The sequence below is a fragment of the Squalius cephalus genome (genome assembly GCF_949319135.1).
Source record: "Squalius cephalus genome assembly, chromosome: 11".
NCBI classification, from domain to species: Eukaryota; Metazoa; Chordata; class Actinopteri; order Cypriniformes; family Leuciscidae; genus Squalius; species Squalius cephalus.
Window position 1 is genome coordinate 21,092,590 of NC_137132.1, and position 19,331 is coordinate 21,111,920.

The following is a 19,331-nucleotide window of genomic DNA, read 5'->3' on the forward strand; positions in this document are numbered from 1 at the left end:
ACCATGTGCTTGTCCTCCGGACAACACACTGATGGTCATGTATATCAGAGCAGATATCCTGTTGAGCCAGGGGCTGAGGCCCGGGGAATGGAGACTTCACCCCAAGGTGGTGGAGCTCCTTTGGGAGAACTTCGGTCAAGACTCAAGTCTACCTTTCGCATCGTTTTATACAACGCATTGCCCTATGTGGTTCTCCCTGACGCATCCAGCTCTGCTTGAACTAGATGCAATGTATTAGTTGTGGTTGAGGATACACCTGTACGCATTTCTCGATATCTTTGCTCCTGGGAGTTACTCTCATCCGGAGTTATGGATCCTGTGGGCTCGGCCTCTGAGGGGGCCCAGCTCATAGGTTCAGGTCTCTCGACTGAGGTCGTGGAGACCATACTCCAGTCTAGAGCTTCCTCCACGAGAAGACTGAATATGCATTGGAATGGAAACTGTTCTATGCCTGGTGCAGAGAAAGCTGCCCTGTGGTATATATATATATATATATATATATATATATATATATATATATATATATATATATATATATATATATACATAAGAGCAATTATTTGCCTGCTTCGGGTTACCTAAGTTAGGTTGCCCTGCATCTAAACAGATAGTGAGCAAGTGAGTAGTTGAGGCTATCTCACTTGCTTATTAAGCGGCCGGACAGCCTTCACCTTTGGCTGTCCCGGCCCATTCTACCAGGAGTATGGCTGCCTCTAAGGCTTTATTATCAGGAGTTTCACTCTATGACATCTGTAATGCGGCAGGCTGGTCCTCACCGCATACATTTGATAGATTTTATGACTTGGACCTAGGCTCCACTCCAGGGTCTAGGGTGCTTGTTTCCTAGTGTGTGCATGGTCTTCATACAGAACAGGCATTTGTCATATGGCGTCGTGGGTCAGGCTTGTGCACAATTCAGAATTGAATTGAGAATGACTCCTTAATTCCAATTCAATTCTTGAATTTGAATTGAATTTGAATTGATGTCAAAAACAGGATCTAGAATTACAATTCGAATTTGAATTAAAGGAAGCAGAATTGCAATTCAATAAAATTAAAAGAAATTCATATACATATTTTAAGTGAAGTGTTTAACAATGAAGCTTTACAGTATATGTCAGATATGATTGCATTATACAGTGAGGAAAATAAGTATTTGAACATCCTGCTATTTTGCAAGTTCTCCCACTTGGAAATCATGGAGGGGTCTGAAATTGTCATCGTAGGTGCATGTCCACTGTGAGAGACATAATCTAAAAAAAAAAAAATCCAGAAATCACAATATATGATTTTTTAACTATTTATTTGTATGATACAGCTGCAAATAAGTATTTGAACACCTATCTATCAGCTAGAATTCTGACCCTCAAAGACCTGTTAGTCTGCCTTTAAAATGTCCACCTCCACTCCATTTATTATCCTAAATTAGATGCACCTGTTTGAGGTCGTTAGCTGCATAAAGACACCTGTCCACCCCATACAATCAGTAAGAATCCAACTACTAACATGGCCAAGACCAAAGAGCTGTCCAAAGACACTAGAGACAAAATTGTACACCTCCACAAGGCTGGAAAGGGCTACGGGGAAATTGCCAAGCAGCTTGGTGAAAAAAGGTCCACTGTTGGAGCAATCATTAGAAAATGGAAGAAGCTAAACATGACTGTCAATCTCCCTCGGACTGGGGCTCCATGCAAGATCTCACCTCGTGTGGTCTCAATGATCCTAAGAAAGGTGAGAAATCAGCCCAGAACTACACGGGAGGAGCTGGTCAATGACCTGAAAAGAGCTGGGACCACCGTTTCCAAGGTTACTGTTGGTAATACACTAAGACGTCATGGTTTGAAATCATGCATGGCACGGAAGGTTCCCCTGCTTAAACCAGAACATGTCAAGGCCCGTCTTAAGTTTGCCAATGACCATTTGGATGATCCAGAGGAGTCATGGGAGAAAGTCATGTGGTCAGATGAGACCAAAATAGAACTTTTTGGTCATAATTCCACTAAACGTGTTTGGAGGAAGAAGAATGATGAGTACCATCCCAAGAACACCATCCCTACTGTGAAGCATGGGGGTGGTAGCATCATGCTTTGGGGGTGTTTTTCTGCACATGGGACAGGGCGACTGCACTGAATTAAGGAGAGGATGACCGGGGCCATGTATTGCGAGATTTTGGGTAACAACCTCCTTCCCTCAGTTAGAGCATTGAAGATGGGTCGAGGCTGGGTCTTCCAACATGACAATGACCCGAAGCACACAGCCAGGATAACCAAGGAGTGGCTCTGTAAGAAGCATATCAAGGTTCTGGCGTGGCCTAGCCAGTCTCCAGACCTAAACCCAATAGAGAATCTTTGGAGGGAGCTCAAACTCCGTGTTTCTCAGCGACAGCCCAGAAACCTGACTGATCTAGAGAAGATCTGTGTGGAGGAGTGGGCCAAAATCCCTCCTGCAGTGTGTGCAAACCTGGTGAAAAACTACAGGAAACGTTTGACCTCTGTAATTGCAAACAAAGGCTACTGTACCAAATATTAACATTAATTTTCTCAGGTGTTCAAATATTTATTTGCAGCTGTATCATACAAATAAATAGTTAAAAAATCATACATTGTGATTTCTGGATTTTTTTTTTTTTAGATTATGTCTCTCACAGTGGACATGCACCTACGATGACAATTTCAGACCCCTCCATGATTTCTAAGTGGGAGAACTTGCAAAATAGCAGGGTGTTCAAATACTTATTTTCCTCACTGTAAATGATATTAGTTTGAACTACTTGCACAGATTACATTAAAAGGATATGTTTTCCCCCAGCAATGAATGTTAAAAGCTCTAGTCACAGAACAAATAATTAAGTTTGATTTATTGTAATTGTAATTTTGTGGAACATGATGGAACATGACTCCATTTCCCAGAATGCTTTACTTTAACCAAGTATTTAAAATGGTTGCTAAACAATTTGAGGTGGACATTTGTTTGAAAGCACAATTTGATGGGCAACATTGGACTTTTTAAGTTTCAGAAGTCCCTTACAACTTCACTCTGCACCTGTTGAGAGAATCTTTAGTGTTGCAGGAAAGATATTCAGACCAGAACGGTGCAGATTCAATGAAAAAACATTTGAGGAGCTATTGAGAATTAGATGCAACAGTGTTGCTCAGTAATTTTTTGCATTGGAATAAATGATAACTGCATTTACAACAACTTTGTGTTTGTGTGATTACTTTGAAATGTAAATTACATTGGAACAAAACTAATTAAACAACAATGAGGGGGTAATTTATTTCAAGAATTTGATCAATATCTATTTTTGTCACAGTGTCTGGTTTGTGTTCCCTGGTTACCACTAGATGTCCTCCTTCCCCCACGGTGTCTGTCACATTAGGAACTGCATTCCCCACAATCATTGTCTGCTCTCATCACTGTTCATTGCACCCAGCTGTTCCCCATCATGATCGTTAGTTTCTGTGTTTAAATACCCTGCCTGTTTAGTGTCTGTCACGGAGTCCTTGTTATATGTCACCACACTTGATGTCTGTGTTTACTCGTTTCTTGTTTGTGTCTTGTACCTCGGATTGTTGTTGGATTTTTGATCTTTGCCTGGACTGTTGTGAGTACGGATTTACCTAACAAATAACTGCAATTGGATCTGTCTTCCCCAGTGTGTGTATCGTGACAATTTTAGAACAAAATGTATGCAGGGTTGAGGAGTAAATAGTTACGTGAAATGAAATTTCTGTTATTAAATTACAAAATTAATGTAATTGTATTTAGTTGTACTGAGGTCAAATGTTTAATTCAATTAGTTACTAATCAACTTAAAACGAAATTGCTTTGCATTGATAAAGTTATCCAAATAAAGTAATCCAAACCACATTTATAATGGGTAACTAATAACAGTAAGCAATAACATTTCCAAAGTAACCTTCCTAACACTGAATGCATGCGAGACTCAACACATTCTTTCTGTTGTGTGACTGTGTGGAATTTCTTTGAATTGCCATGAATTTAATTCCACTTCCTGTCATTCCAATTCAAATTCAATTCAACGTCCTGTGGGGCGGAGTAAATTCAATTCAAATTCCAATTCATGAATTGAATGGAGGCCAATTCTGAATTTTGCACAAGCCTGTCGTGGGTATAGGGTTCCCGCAGCGCTTGACGCAGCGCGAGTTCCCTTGAAAGGGAACGTCTCAGGTTACGTATGTAACCATGTTTCCCTGAGAGGGAACGAGACGCTGCGTCGCCTTGCCATACTCCCTGCATGCCTGTGATCGACTTGCTTCGGCTTTTCAGAAGCTGTCGCGGTCTGTTTCCAGGGGTGCTTTATAGTTTCCTGGTCAATGATGTCACCCGCCTATGACGTCTCATCTTTCCATTGGGCTGATTACACATGTGCTTCACGACGCAATCACGCAGGGCGTTCCCGCAGCGTTGATGCAGCATCTCGTTCCCTCTCAGGGAACCATGGTTACATACGTAACCTGAGACGTTTTGGTGACCTTTATTCCTGAATATATTTTCTTAATGTGTGTGTGTGTGTGTGTTTGTGTGAACTAGGGCTGTCACAATGTATAAAGTCATGCAGATAGCAGATCTGAACAAAAAAATCAAGTGCAAATACAAATACAAAAAAGATGAGTAAAGAAAACGGGGTTCTTAATAATCACCCTTTATTAAATATATGAACACAGAAACCCCCTGTTAATAGGTTAATGTCACGTTTCCCATTCCATGACTAGTAAAATAATAGCAATTTACTCTCTGTAAAATGGCGTAATCCAGGGTGATGGACACAGAGATGGGTAGAAAGGTTGATGGCTACACATTCTGCAGCGTCGCGTCGTGTGTAGGACAACTCGAGGTATCGCACACCGGAGCAATATTCTTATGCTTAAGGACATTATGAAATTAAGATAATGTCTATACTATGTTATGATTAAGCCTACTGTACAATTAAATAAAATAGTTGCTGAGTCTGTGATCTGAACACTTTACCTCAGAGCATCCGTTAACTGAATGAATTGAGAATATCACCTGAAAATCCGATAATATCAGCAATTTTCATTCAAGCAGCTGATTTCTGTAAATGAATGTAAAACTAAATGTATATTGCAGCACAGGGTGAAGTCATTTACGATGATTTGAGACAAATATAATGTAAATTTAATATAAAACTATGTAAATGGCGCTCTGTGTCGCGGCAGGATTTTGAACAAGGTCCTGAGCCGTTGCTGGGCGCTGCGGACGGACGCCGAATGGCACCGCCGGTGTGTGTACACTCAGAGAATAATGTGTTCAAATTTTAAAGACGTGGCTCTGCACTTCTCGTCCGGTGTGCGACCCCCTTTAAGGTGCTGTTTTCTTTGAAGCCGAAGAACTCCATACTGGCGAGCTCACTTACTTCGGGTGTGGACAGAGTGTTTCACTCTAGCTGGGCAGGCGCGGGCGAGCGCTGCGTTGTTTTCTTATTTGATAGGTGTCCGCGGGTGCAATACAGACCAGGTACTGGCGCTGGAGTATTTACGTGTCATGTTATCATAAGAGTCCTATTCATTTTAAACATTGTGGTTATCGCCAATACCGGTATATTGTCACACTCTAAATTAACACGATGTCGATATTTTATGCTTTGAATATCACGATTATCGTCAACACCGGTATATTGCGACACCCCTAGTGTGAACTTATGGTAGTCATCTCTGGCAAATAATAGTTTACAAGTTGTTTTTAGTGATTTCAATAGTAGAAAACAAAGCATTACTAAAATAAAAATAAAATAAAAATTGCCACTACAAATAAAATTTAGGCTACATTTACAAAAAAGATTAGTACAAATATGTTGAAAATGATGTTGCCTACTCACACATGAGCATTCCAGTTATATCAGTATAGTCTAGAAAAGCTTTAATCTTGCCTTTTTTACATAAGGCAGGTCATCCCCTGATGGTATCATCACATGACCAGCATGAATACTCACTTTATCCTATTTTCGGAGCAAAAAAAAAAAAAAAAAAGGGCGTCTGTCAAAATGTTTTTTGAGTATTTATAGGTAACAACTTGATAAATGGATTAAGCAGTCAGCTTGTATAACAGAAAAAGTTACACATGATATCGCAATATTTTCACACATGGAGCTGTTTACATTAGACACTGCTTATTTTGTTTTTGAAAAAGGTGTGAATTTTCTGTCTGATCTCTTTAGTTTTAAAACCATAAATGAGTGGATTCACAATGGGAGGAAACATTAAAACTGATATAGAAAACACCCTTCGCAGGTGATCTGGAACACTCTCAGATCGATGTGCAAGAAGAGGAAAAAGAGTGTTAAACTCTAAGAAAAGAAAGACGACCAAATGAGTACCACATGTCTGAAGTGCCTTAATCTTTGCATCAGACTGCTTATTAGTAATACAAGTGATTAGTATGTGAATGTATGTAAATGCCACAACAGAAAGCGAAAGTCCGTGGTAAAAAACTATACAACACAACCCATAGATATTGTTCACCTCTGTGCCATCACATAAGAGTTTCATTAATGCTGTCTTATAGCAGACAAGATCTGTCATGTGTGTCTGGCAAATCCTGTAAGGTATTAGAAGAGAGAAAACTACAATTATAGCAGCAAAATTAAAAAGCCACATTGCAGTTATTATTTTCACCACGTTATTGGTTGTCATAATGGCCCCATATCTCAATGGGTAGCAGATAGCGATATACCTGTCATAGGCCATAGCAGTAAGAATAAGATAAGATGCTCCACCATTCAGGTGTACAAAAAAGCCTTGAAGCAAACATGCAGAGTAGGATATTGATCTGTCCTGAGACCATATACTATACAGCAGCTGAGGAAAAAGGCTTGTAGCACCCATAGCATCATTGATAGGCATGTTAAGCAACAGTATGTACATTGGTTTGTGAAGATTTCTGTTCAAGCAAATTGTAATAATAATTGTTAGATTGCAGAGTAAGATAAACAAGTATGTTGCTACTCCAAATATCAATGCAGGGTAAATGTTCGTCTCAGGCAGTTCCAAAGAGTGCAAAGTCAAGACCAGTGAGAAGACAGATCTATTTGGATACATGGCGAAAGTTCTCACTATTTATGGCCTATACAAACCAGTATAAACAAGCTGTTAATTATATAACAGTAACAGTAGTGAAAATCTTGCCAGAAGCTGGTGTCCAACATATATGTTTCATCCCTTCATCTTGCCATATTCTGGATCATTTTACTCAGGCTACAACCTGAAAAAAGCAACAAACATTAAACAACGGTTAAATTCGCTATTATATATTTAATAAAATAACTTAATTAAAGAATATTAGTCAGCAGATTAATAACGTACATCACTATATAATTTCAATGATAATTGTTTGTACCCATTTGCTTAAAACAAGTTGTTGAGATTTGTAATAATGTAGCCTTTTTGCACTAATTGTCATGCATAATCTCATAAAATTATTCAGATCAATTCAAAGATGCATTCATAAGAATACAAGTTGCTCAGACAAGCTGTACCTTGGTGCCTCAAAAGCAGCACTTGTAGTATTTAGTCACCTTAGGTGATCATCCTTCAACACTGTTGAATTCACCTGTAGACTAATCATTTATACTCACGGAGTTGGGCAGAAAACAATAGGTTACTATCATAACCCCGGTTCTCTGAAACATTGAGTGGAGAGATTAACCTATGGGAATGGCATCTGTACCTAACCTCTGCAGAAGCATCCAATTGCAAAAGTCTGGCTAGACAGACAGAAGCAAGCAGCCAATGCCAGGTAAGGCCCCCCCCCCTTACCTGAGGGCATATAGCGCCTAATAGCGAGCAGGCGCACGTCACTGTTACAGAGCAGCAAAGATCGCGTATCGGGTTGAAATGTAATGACAAAACCCATTTCATGAATGCTCTCATTCTCATCCTCGTCCTCTGAGACCCCAAGAAGGGCCGCGTCATCCTCGTCGCCGGAACTGGCCGGTTTGTCGACGAGCGGGAGATTGCCCAAGAAGATGTCCTCTTCGGGGAATGCAGGATTGCGCTGGTCAGTCCAAATAAGTGAAGTAGCTTCCGGGAGGCCCCTGGTAGCACGTCGTCGTCACCGTGTCCCCCATCCGAGTCAGAAAGGCAGAGCTCGGCGCACTGGGTCGCTGCGAATTTAAGACGCCGTTGCAAAAGCTTCTTGAACAGCATAAGGCATTGACTGCAATTCTCCGGGTTCTCCAAGGGTTATTGAGCGTGTTTGAGGCCCAAGCAGACCACGCAGAAAGAGTGAAGGTCCTTAGCAGTGATCAGCGCACCGCATGCGGCCGGGAAGGCCCGTGATAGGCTGTTTCCCGGAGAAGCAACAGATTTAGACAGCGAAACCAGTGAAAATCTCAGAAAAATCTGTGGCGGGCAGCTGTGGAAGGGGGGGAGCAGGTGAGAAAAGCAAGAGCGCGGGCAGCTCCGGATGCAGAACACAGCTAATCGGCTGAATAAACTACTGTCACGTCTGGCGGATGCTGATCAGGCGATATGTCCTCCTGAAGACACGCAAATGTGCAGTGTAAATCCAATCGAACTGTGTAAGTGCAGAGATCGTGAGAAGCGAATGTTAACTGGAGAATAGCAGCGGTTGCTGGCGTTATATGCCCTCAGGTAAGGGGGTGGGGCCTTACCTGGCATTGGCTGCGTGCTTCTGTCTGTCTAGCCAGACTTGGAGCAATTGGATGCCTCTGCAGAGGTCAGGTACGGATGCCCTTCCTATAGGTGGATCTCGAACACGAGATGATGAAAGAGAACTTATTTACGTTGGTGCCAAGGCTGCAAAACCCTCATCAACACCAAACCCTTCAGCTCTATCAAATTACTTTTGTGCCAATAATAATGAACGTAACTTTTCAAGAAACTAATGAAAATATAAATTGAAACTGAATAAAATATATTTGAAACTGAAAAAGAATAAATCGCAGGCAAATTTTTTTACTTCGTGGGAGAGCATTTTTGCATTTGGCTCCTAAACTCTGGAATAGCCTTCCTGAAAATGTTCGGGGCTCAAACACACTCTTCCAGTTTAAATCTAGATTGAAGACACATCTCTTTAGTCAAGCATTCACATAATGCATCTCATAACCTTGTACTCCTGTTCCCTTTCAGTCGGGTAACGTTCAACTTAGTCAATCGTATACCGACTGTATGGGATAACGCCTAGTGAGCCCGATCACTCTGATTACTCTTAAAATTAAGCCAACAAGCTTTGGCAGGTGCATAATCAACGCCCCGCCTTACCCTGCGGGTATAAACACGGAAGTGGATGCACCTACCTGTTGTCTTTCGCTTTCGGAGCTGATCGGTTCATTCTGATGGTCTCTGATCGAGCGTCTATACAACGAGTGTGCCGGTGTTCTTCTGGAAGACTCTCCTGGTGTCGGTGTTTACAGCAGTTGCAGCGGTGGTCGTGAGCTATGGAAGCTCTCTTCAGCTGTTTCCACAGCATTTTCTTCTTAGTAAGAGTGTTTTGTTGACGCGGTTGAGGGCGGAAGTAATGAGTGCTTCACTTTCGAGTGTTGCCGCGGTTGTTCCCCTGTGTGCTCTGGCACTGGTGACGGGTCCCATTTCTAAAAGAGCAAACACGGTTGTGATTTGTGTGTCTTTTTCAAGATGCCATTTCATCCGTGCGTTTCTGGGTGCGGTCGGTCTCTATCGTCCTCTGACGGCCACGAGAGTTGCGTCACGTGCCTGGGCATTCAGCACGCTGAAGCGGCTCTTGTGGATGATTCATGTCCTCATTGTGGGGATATGATCATCTCGGTGCTAAGATCGAGACTCGTTCCGTTAAACGCGGAAGTGTAGTCCCCGTGCCTTTGCCCCGTTCTAGGGCGCCCCCTGGGTTAACCTCCCAGGGGAAACCTGGAATGCCGCAGGGTACGGGTGATCTGAGAGTTAGTGAGGGGTAATCCGCCCGGCGTGGCCCCGTGGATCCCTCCCGTTTCTCAGGCATCGCAGCCGGGGGAAGCTCAGCAGGAATGCGCCGGTCCCTCTGTGATGGACCGACCGGACATTTCTTTTGGGGTGACTCCGGACGATGGGATGTCCATCGCAGCATCAGAGGGGGAGCTTGATTTGACGGAGGAAGACTCGGTGCCGTTGCCCTCCTCCGGGAGGGTAGCGACGCCGATGTTGGATCCTGAGATTACGGCTATGCTCAAGAAGGCCGCTGAGGCGGTCGGGCTCGTGTGGAATACTCCACCGCGTCCCGAACCGTCTCAGTTGGATGATTGGTTCTTGGAGCGGGCCAGTCTGGTTCTCAGCCCGCCGCTCCTGTACCTTTCTTTCCTGAAGTGCATGAGGAAGGCACCTTTCTCTGCCATAAACAGGCTTGGTAGCTCCTCCTCCCTCACTACCCTCGATGGAGGTGCGGATAAGGGTTACGAGGCGATCCCCCCAGTGGAGCGGTCTGTTGCGATGCAACTGTGTCCATCGACCACTACCTCCTGGAAGGGAGACCCTCGTCTCTCCTCTAGGGCCTTTAAGTTCTCGTCTGCTTTGGCGGGCAGAGCTTACAAGGCCTGTGGGCAGGCCGCATCTTCGCTGCATGCCATGGCGTTGCTTCAGGTCCACCAGGCCCAGGCACTCATGGACATGCACGAGAGTAGTGCAGATCGTGAGCTCATGGGTGAGCTCCGCACTGCAACTGATTTGGCCCTCCGGGGTACAAAGGTTGCAGCTCGCGTGATCGGTCTGGCGATGTCCACCTTGGTGGTCCAGGAGCGCCATCTCTGGCTCAACCTGGCGGATATGAGGGAAGCGGACAAGGTTCGGTTCCTGGACTCCCCCATTTCCCAGGTTGGGTTATTCGGCAACTTCGCCCAACATTTCTCCACTGTATAGAAGCAGATGGAGGCCATCCGGCACACCCTTCCCCGACGGCCTGCTGCTGCCTCCACCCGGCCGTCGGGGGTAAATCCTCCGCCTGCCCGTCGCCGAGGGTGTCCCCCTACGTCCGCCTCTTCTCCCGCTGAGCACGTGTGGCAGCCTTCACCCGGGGCTCAGCGTGGATCCAGACGCAGGCGTAGCGCCCCGCCCACCCCAGGTGCTGCCAAGCCAGGTGGTAAGCACAAGCGCAAGCACTAGTGAGGCTGGCCGCCCAGGGATGGGATTTTGTTCTTGGAGATGGTACTGGTTCACTCCCTCCCCTCGATGGAGGACCGGGGGTAGTCTTTGTTTGTGTATGTCTGTTCCGCCGCTGGCTCCCCGTAAAAGCGGTACCTACCAGTGATGTGCGGGTTGATCCGAAATGAGCGGGTGCCTGCGGTCACCCGCGGTTACCCGCGGTTACGAGTCATCCAAAAATATTTTTAATGATATTCGGGTCGCGGTCGGTCGGGTCGTTTGAAATAAAGATGCCAATTAAACCTTTGTCATTTATATAGTTCTAGACACAATTTTCTATGAATACGTTTTAAATTTAATTTACACTTTATTGGCTGAATAACTGGCGCGAAGATGACGCACGAGCTCAGTCTGCAGGTAGAGATGGAGGCGGCAAGAGAAAATAGGTGAAGACTGGGGAGTGGAAGCTCCGCAAATACACAAATAGAAAGAGCAAAGTGTGGGAGACATTTGCCGAAATATTGAAAGATGATGACCAAAGTGCTGGCTTTGTCATGTGTAGGCTACTTCTTGCGATGCTATTTACACATTTGATAACCACAAAACTGGCACGACCAACCAGGCACGGCGCCAGGATTCCAGTTTTGGATAAGCCAGACCAATTGTGGGTGGGCCTTTAATTAAAAACGTTAAATAAAATAAAAATAAAAAAACGTTATCCAATCACTGCTTAACCTAATAAAAAAATATTGACTAATATAGCCTACTGTTATATTATCTGTGCGTATACATAATATAGATTTTAATAGCTTGATGCTCTTTAAATATTGTGTTGCATTGTAAAAGTAAATCCTCGATCGCTCTCCATGGTTCTGACCAAAGAAGAGAGCTTTGGAATCTCCATTATGCATATACCTGGGCTGCATTTTCCGATAACATTGTCTCTTAGCGCGCTGCGATAACTTAACTAAAGGTAGGCTATACTACCAGTAAAGGTATATCATTGCTAGGCGTCTTCAGGGCTATCATCCACTCGTGAGGCAGAGGCGCTGAGAGGCAGAGGCGCTGGCGCCCTCCTAGCAACGGCGCTGTTTTTGGTAAAACATGATTTTGACGACTTCATTAAGTTTTGTTTTATAGAAAACTCTTTTTAAAAGATTTTCGTTTTGTATAAATTGTATCTTAATTTTGATCAATGTTTTATCAATCAATTGCCCGTATTTATTAAATAAGAAGCAAATATATAGCAGACAAAATAAGGCGCCGGTACGCGATCACTGCATGTGAACTGGAGGGCGCCGAAACTCAGCTTGTGCCTCACAGATTTGATAAATATAGGCTATATATTACAGAAAGCTTGAAATGTCTACTTTTAAACGAAAATATTCAAACCAAAATAAATAGGCTATACTCTCTGATTATGTAGGCTAATCCATATGAAATGTGCATTTCTCTCTGGCGTTCATGGCGAGTCCGCAATCTCCGCATTGTCAACTTCATCTTTGCAGCGACACAGAAAACACCAGTTTATTACTAAACAATTAAATGTCTCCTTGCTAATTTAGACACATTCATAATCATTACTTTAACCGGTTCTTTGTGGCAAGCTTTATGCGTGCGGTCATTACGCTTATTCCTGTAGGCTAGCCTATTTAAGTAATTAATTTAATATAAAGGGGCGATTTGTCCACGAATGGCTTAAATGAACAACTAGTCGACTAGAAAAAAAATTAGTCGGAGGCAGCCCTTATTCCACATATTTTCGAACCAGCAGGCCATCTGGGTTGGGCGAGCGACCGTGAGCGGAGCGGAATATTCAGAGATGCGCTCTCCGCTCACGAGCTCTGATCGGAACAAACCCGAACCTCACTGTCTGCTAAACTTGCGCAGAAACATCAAAATAGACATAGCCAGCTTTTTAAAACTGTTTTTAAAACTAAACATTTAGACTATTTTAGTACAAATTATGAGCTTATATTGACGATTTTTTATAATTCTTGACAAAATCAGAATATTAAGTTATATTAAGACGCTACGATGAGCATTATAGCTACTTTAAAAAAAATGCGGGTCAGGAAGCGGGTCGGGTACAATATTTTCTTTTTCGTTTTTTGCGGTCCGAGTTGCGGGCGGGTTAGTTGAAAACGTCGGTCGGGTGCGGTTTGTTTATACATTGACCCGCGCATCACTGGTACCTACATTTTCAAAGAAAGAGCAAATTTCTTTATCCCTGAGCATTAGCAGAGGTGAGCAGTAGGTGTGCAACCCAGGAGCCTGACACCAACAGCCACGTCTGTATCACCAGCCCTCATTATGGCGATTCGTTATCGGCTGGGCGTCTCACGCTATTTTGAGATCCTCTGAAACGAGGGAAACGGGTAAGTGCACTTACATGTACACATGATTCAGTCTCGGGCTGCCTACGGGCCTTCCGAGTAGAGTCCCAGTTTACTGAAGTTGTGGTTGATGGTATCTGGAATTCTGTTGATTCACCGGTGTAGCGCCGTGAGGTGTTCCTGGCTGTTTCAGCTTTTTTCCTTATGCTAGAGACTCAGCTTCATTAGTTAGCAGTAATGCGTTCGAGGACCCGCTCATGCCTTCTCACGCACTCTGCTGCCAACTAAGGAGGCAGACCTGGTCTTTGGCCGCCTACGAGCTCTCTGAAGCTAGGTCTCTGCCTCCGAACTGTTGCCTCATTCTGAGTAGGTCTGGTACGCTGAGCCTTTTGGGGTAGTCAGTTGTAGCACTGAAAAGTGTTCCTGATTGTCTCGATTGGTTCATGTATTTTTGACTCGGCTAAGGCGATTCAGTTCATCTGGCACCCGTTCGGTCCAGTGCTGCCTGTGTCACTATGTGTGCAGGTAGTACCGTGACGAGCGTGGTCATCGCTTCCCACTGATGAGGGTTGCGGTGAGGCCATTCCTCCAGCCGATATGGAAACGGGTCTCTATGGGATCCGTTTCTGTAATACTTGGGTTACAGTGAGTTCATTGGGATCTGTGTTTACTGTTCGGGCCTTTTTTGGAAAATAAAAAGCCCCAGTTCAGTATTCACACAGCAGGTAAAACTGTGGTCCTTCAGTGGTTGCAAAGAAGGACCTGCTGGATCAGTACTTTGGGCTCCACTCTTCCGCGAGACATGGGTCATCCCGTGCCTGGCGTCTGGGGTGGAGGTCTCGGTACGGGTCCTTACCCTACGAGTGCTGCATAGCCAGTGGGGTTCGCAGGTCAACTGAGAGGGGTTCCTTTCCCAAACAGAGAGGAACCTTTCTTAGTCTGGAGGTGAACTTGGTTTACATGTTCCTCAGGGGACAAGTCCGGTCAGTGTTGGGGTGAGAAAGGGTCCCACTGATTAATTTCAGAGGCTCCCGGGGCATGTGTGAGACGCAGCCGTCCTGGATGATTTCCTCCATGTGTTGACCACTTCAACATTAACTTTATGACCAGATTCGCTAGTGGCCGTGGCAGAGTAGCACACTCACGTGGTGTGCTACCAAACCCTTAGCCGTCTACAGGTCTTGGTTTTCGAGTCAGTGACTCTAGACCAGATCTGGGGACATGAGCGCAGGGGCCATGTATAACGGGCATGTAGTCAGACTACATTGGCGTCTTTTCGCCTAGAGTTTCAGCGAGGATAATTCAAGGGCTTCCTCGCTGGTCCAAACTCGCCTGCTGGGTACGCTTCTCCACAGTAGAACTCTGGCCTGCTCAATCATGCCACCTCAGGGCCTCATGATAGCAAACGGCATAAGAGAGTGGAAACCCCATCCCCCATGCACTGGGTCATCCATGCTGCTTTGGGTATTCCCCGAAATTATCTTTTCGCTACTCACTGGGGATAGTGGTTGTATCGGAACGAACTGACGCCAGGGTTCACGCTAAGGGCATTCCCCGGTGAGCTTTCTTGCACGTCAGCGTGCTATGTCAGAATGGAACAGTCTTCAGTTGTCCCGTTCCGGCCCAACTAGACTTATTCCTTGAGAGCCTTCTGACTTACTCTGAGTCACTCAGAGATGGGCATCGATGGCACTCACACTGAGCCCTAAACGGCAGCTTGGTTGTGGTGGTTCATTATCTACCTCTGAAAGAGCTATGGATACTAATACTTCTGCGTGAGCCCCCTCCATTCTGGAGGCCTGCTTGTGATCTGAAGTAGAACCGGTTCGTTGGCGTTCTTAGAAATAAGAACCCCTGAGATGTTCTGTCATTTTGTCACTTCTCTCCTGCACTAGAATTCCTCCACCTTTCTGGGTGACGATGTTCTCATGGGCACGTCACGGTGCGGCTTTTGAGGGGGGTACAATTTGATCGTCTGGTTCCCGAGCAATACAAGGGGTCATCCTTCTTGCATAGCTCTTACCTTCTCGGAGACTTCTCCAGTGCCATGCACTCGGAGCGGTCCCCTGAGTAGTAAGGTAGCGAGTTAAAAACCTGTTTTAAGTAACAGTTCTCCTATTGTGTTTTACTCCTCAGAAGGTGGGAACTTGCATCATTTCAGTTGACGAAGTGTGCCTGGATTCGGGCCAGGGCTACTCCTGCAGGGAACCCTGGCCTAGATATATGCCAAGGCTCCTATCTCTCCTGTAATGGGAATAGATAGTGAGCCTGCGAGCGCTGCCTCGGAGGAGGCAGACCCAGCCCTGACTTTTCTCTGCTTCTCTCGCTCTGCGGTGGTAGAACAGAACTCAAAGTCTCGGTACCGGACTAACTACTTGTCTGTTTTGGGACCAGCACAAAAGAGGGCGGTTGCCTGTGCGATGGTTGGCCCACGTGGGAATGTGTGGCCATCATCTTGGTGGAAGTTCAAGGTGCACCATGTCCACTTGGGTAAGAGTCCCTCCATCTGGAGCGTGTGCTCTTTCCTAAGCGTCGACATGGGTGCCTCGCTGTACAGATATTGTGTTAGGGGTTGGGCGACATTACACTAATGTGTGCTGAACTCACGGCTTAGTAGGCTCCTTCATTGAAGTCAGCCTCAGTTAGCCTGAGTTTAGTGTCGGCTTGCTACGCCATTCCCCTCCTTTGACTGGATAAGTGCGTAAATTTACTCTGGTGAGTTCTACGGAACCCTATTGAGTTCCTCCGAGCCCCCTGTCGGTAGTAGACGTGGTGGAGCGTCTGATACTAGTCCTATCACTTGTATGCTTGTGAAACTTGTGTTAGGTGGGGCCCATACGTTGTGATCCCTACGAAGTGATCCCGTATGTGTATTTCTCTACGGCATGCTTCCTACGGTAAGCTCGTATCTTCCTTCGGCACCTCTGCCGTCATTGACTGGTTGTGTCCCCCCCCCCCCCCCCTTCTGTGGCTGGAGCCACCTCAATGACATCCCATATGTTGTACTACCCACTTAGGCGCCTGGTCCATATGTGTTTTCCACATGTTACTCTCATGTAGATGTGGCTTCGCAGCGTAGACCTCTCCTTCAAGGTACGCTTTCCCAGTGGTCCTGTGGAACAGCAGTGACTTCCTGACCTAAGCTCGACCGTCCGCCATGCGGAGGCTCTTGCAGCTTTGTGTTTAGGCACTGGAAGGTGGCAGTAGTAGTGGCGTGTTAGAAGATCCCATACAGTCGGTATACGATCGACTAAGTCGAACGTTACCCGACTGAAAGGGAACGTCTCGGTTACCAATGTAACCCTCGTTCCCTGAAGGAGGGAACAGAGACTTAGTCCCCTTGCCACTTCTACTGGACCACTGCTGACTGGGGCATGATCTGCTCCTCAGCGAAAAACAACTGGTAGGTGCATCCACTTCCGTGTTTATACCCGCAGGGTAAGGCGGGGGGTTGATTACGCACCTGCCAAAGCTTGTTGGCTTGATTTTAAGAGTAATCAGAGTGATCGGGCTCACTAGGCGTTATCCCATACAGTCGGTATACGATCGACTAAATCTCCGTCCCCTCCCTCAGGGAACGAGGGTTACATTGGTAACCGAGACGTTTTATCAGATGAAATGCACATACTTATCTTTTGCTTGAAATGTTATGAACAGCAGCTGCACTAATTATTTTTCATTTGCTTTTTTGTTTCTATCTAGGAATGCCCATCACTCGAGATGCCCATAACTCCAGCCTCTTACAAAGATTTCAGATGACCCAACATCTGTGAAGAGAGGACGACAACCCCTTTGAGGACTTCAGATGACGCCAACTCTGAATCAACATGCACCACTGCCAAATTTTCTATTTATTGTAGTCATTATGTTCACAACTTGTAATAATTGCTGTAACAAGATGATTGTTTCTGCCTAAATGAATGCATAGTGTTAGCTTACTGCTTGAGTTGTATATTATCTGCACACTTCTGACATATGAACATTACTTGGACACAGTCACCTCTGATCACAGATCACACAGATTACTCAAAATTGTAATGTAGAAACATGAATTTTCTGTAAAGCTTATTTGAAATATGTATTGTGAAAAGCGCTATACACATAAATGTGAATTGAATTTAATACATTTCAAAGATTAAAAAGCACTTTTCTTCCTTGTAGGTTGTTAAAGATAAATAACCTGAATAATATATGGAAATTGTCAACAACTTATGAGGCACTTGTGAAGGATGAAAATTGTCACATACATAGTATATAATATATATTTTATAAAATGTGTGATACATATAATAATATAGCAAATAATAATTTTAATATATCATTATCAAATCATCATTTAATATAACATAACATTTTATCGCACACTGTTTCTCTTTAAACAGGTGGCAATTTTCTGTCTGTTTCCTTAGTTTTAAACCCATAAATAAGTGGATTCACAATGGGAGGAAACACAAGAATAGATGTAGAAAACACCCTGCGTAGGTGAGCTGGAACCTTTTCAGACTGATGTGCGATAAGAGGAAAAAAAAGTATTAAACTCCAAGGACAGGAAGACCACTAAATGAGTATTGCATGTCTGAAGTGCCTTAACCTTTGCATCAGACTGCTTATTAGTAACACAAGTGATTAGTATATGAATGTAAATGCCACAACAGAAAGTGAAAGGCCGTGTTATAAAGATAAAATATACAATCCATAGATATTGTTCACTGTTGTGTCTTCACACATGATTTTCATTTAAGATGGGTTATAGCCAGAGTTGGAAAGAGTAATAAAATATTCTACTCTACTAAAAGTACTACAACTTCAGTGACATTTTACCAAAAATCTACTCAAGTAAAAGTAAAAAGTAGCTGATTTAAAATTTACTCAGAGTAAAAGTTACTGAGTTACTTTTTTAACAGCGGGGCTGGGGTGGGGGATTCTCCCTATAGGGTTGTATTTTGTAACGGTATAAGATTTTCACAGTATGATAACGTCTCAGAAAATATCACGGTTTACGGTATTAATTATTGGTTTTTCTCAAATAAAATTATGAAAATGCTCATTAGGCGTTCTCTAAGAGCAGCTTTGGAAATGTTTAGTGCAGGACTGATCAGCAGTTACCGGAAACAATGATGCCGTTATTGCTGCACAAGAGGGTCACGTCAGATACTGAAAAAAGCAAGAGTTCACATCTAAAAATATGCCACACAGATATTTAATACAGGATAATTTTCTCAATAAATAATTGATAAAGTATATATTTTTGTATCATTTGTTTGATTGGGCGCTCTTTGTCTACTTTTAGGATTTTTGTGAACATATGATGATGTTTTGGGTCATATTTATGCAGAAGTGGGCTGCATTTGTATCAAAAAATATATGGATATTATGCAGAAATATATTGATATTTGTTTATGTCAAACATTGTTATTATGCTTGTGAACAAATACTTGTCTGTTTTCATCAAACACAATAAATTGTTCTGCCTTGGAAATTACTTTCCTTTTCAAATGTATATAAAAAAAGAAATATAATATATTTCAAATAAAAAGGAAATGCATATTTTTACATGTAAAAAAACATAAAATTTAATTCTCCCCAGAAATCTAGACCTATATCATTTTATTGATAATTTTTGTTGTATGACAAGATATATACTTTATTCATAAAATTTTATTTTTTATTTATTTGAAAAAGTCTGTAAGTACATTTAAAAAAGCATTATAGAGAAAGGAATTTGATGACTACTTTTGTTGTCAAACTGGCTACTGACTATAAATAAATGAATAAAAATGAATGTTTAGTGACTGAAAACAATAACACATCTGTAAAAAGGAAGAAAGTCTAATATAATAATAATAATAATAATAATAATAATATGTCAAAAATGTTTTACACATCATTTTTACACAAGCCTATGTTT

General features: G+C 43.5%; 1 protein-coding gene across 1 annotated transcript; it reads right to left on the minus strand.

The window, feature by feature from the left end:
- Positions 1–6,140: 6,140 nt before the first annotated feature.
- LOC307167210 (olfactory receptor 52B2-like) lies at positions 6,141–7,079 on the minus strand (the record flags this gene model as incomplete). The annotated part of the gene is made up of 1 exon (XM_079886200.1): positions 6,141–7,079. The coding sequence occupies one exon, from the start codon at positions 7,077–7,079 to the stop codon at positions 6,141–6,143; it is 939 nt and encodes a 312-aa protein (XP_079742326.1).
- Between the last annotated feature and the right edge of the window lie 12,252 nt (positions 7,080–19,331).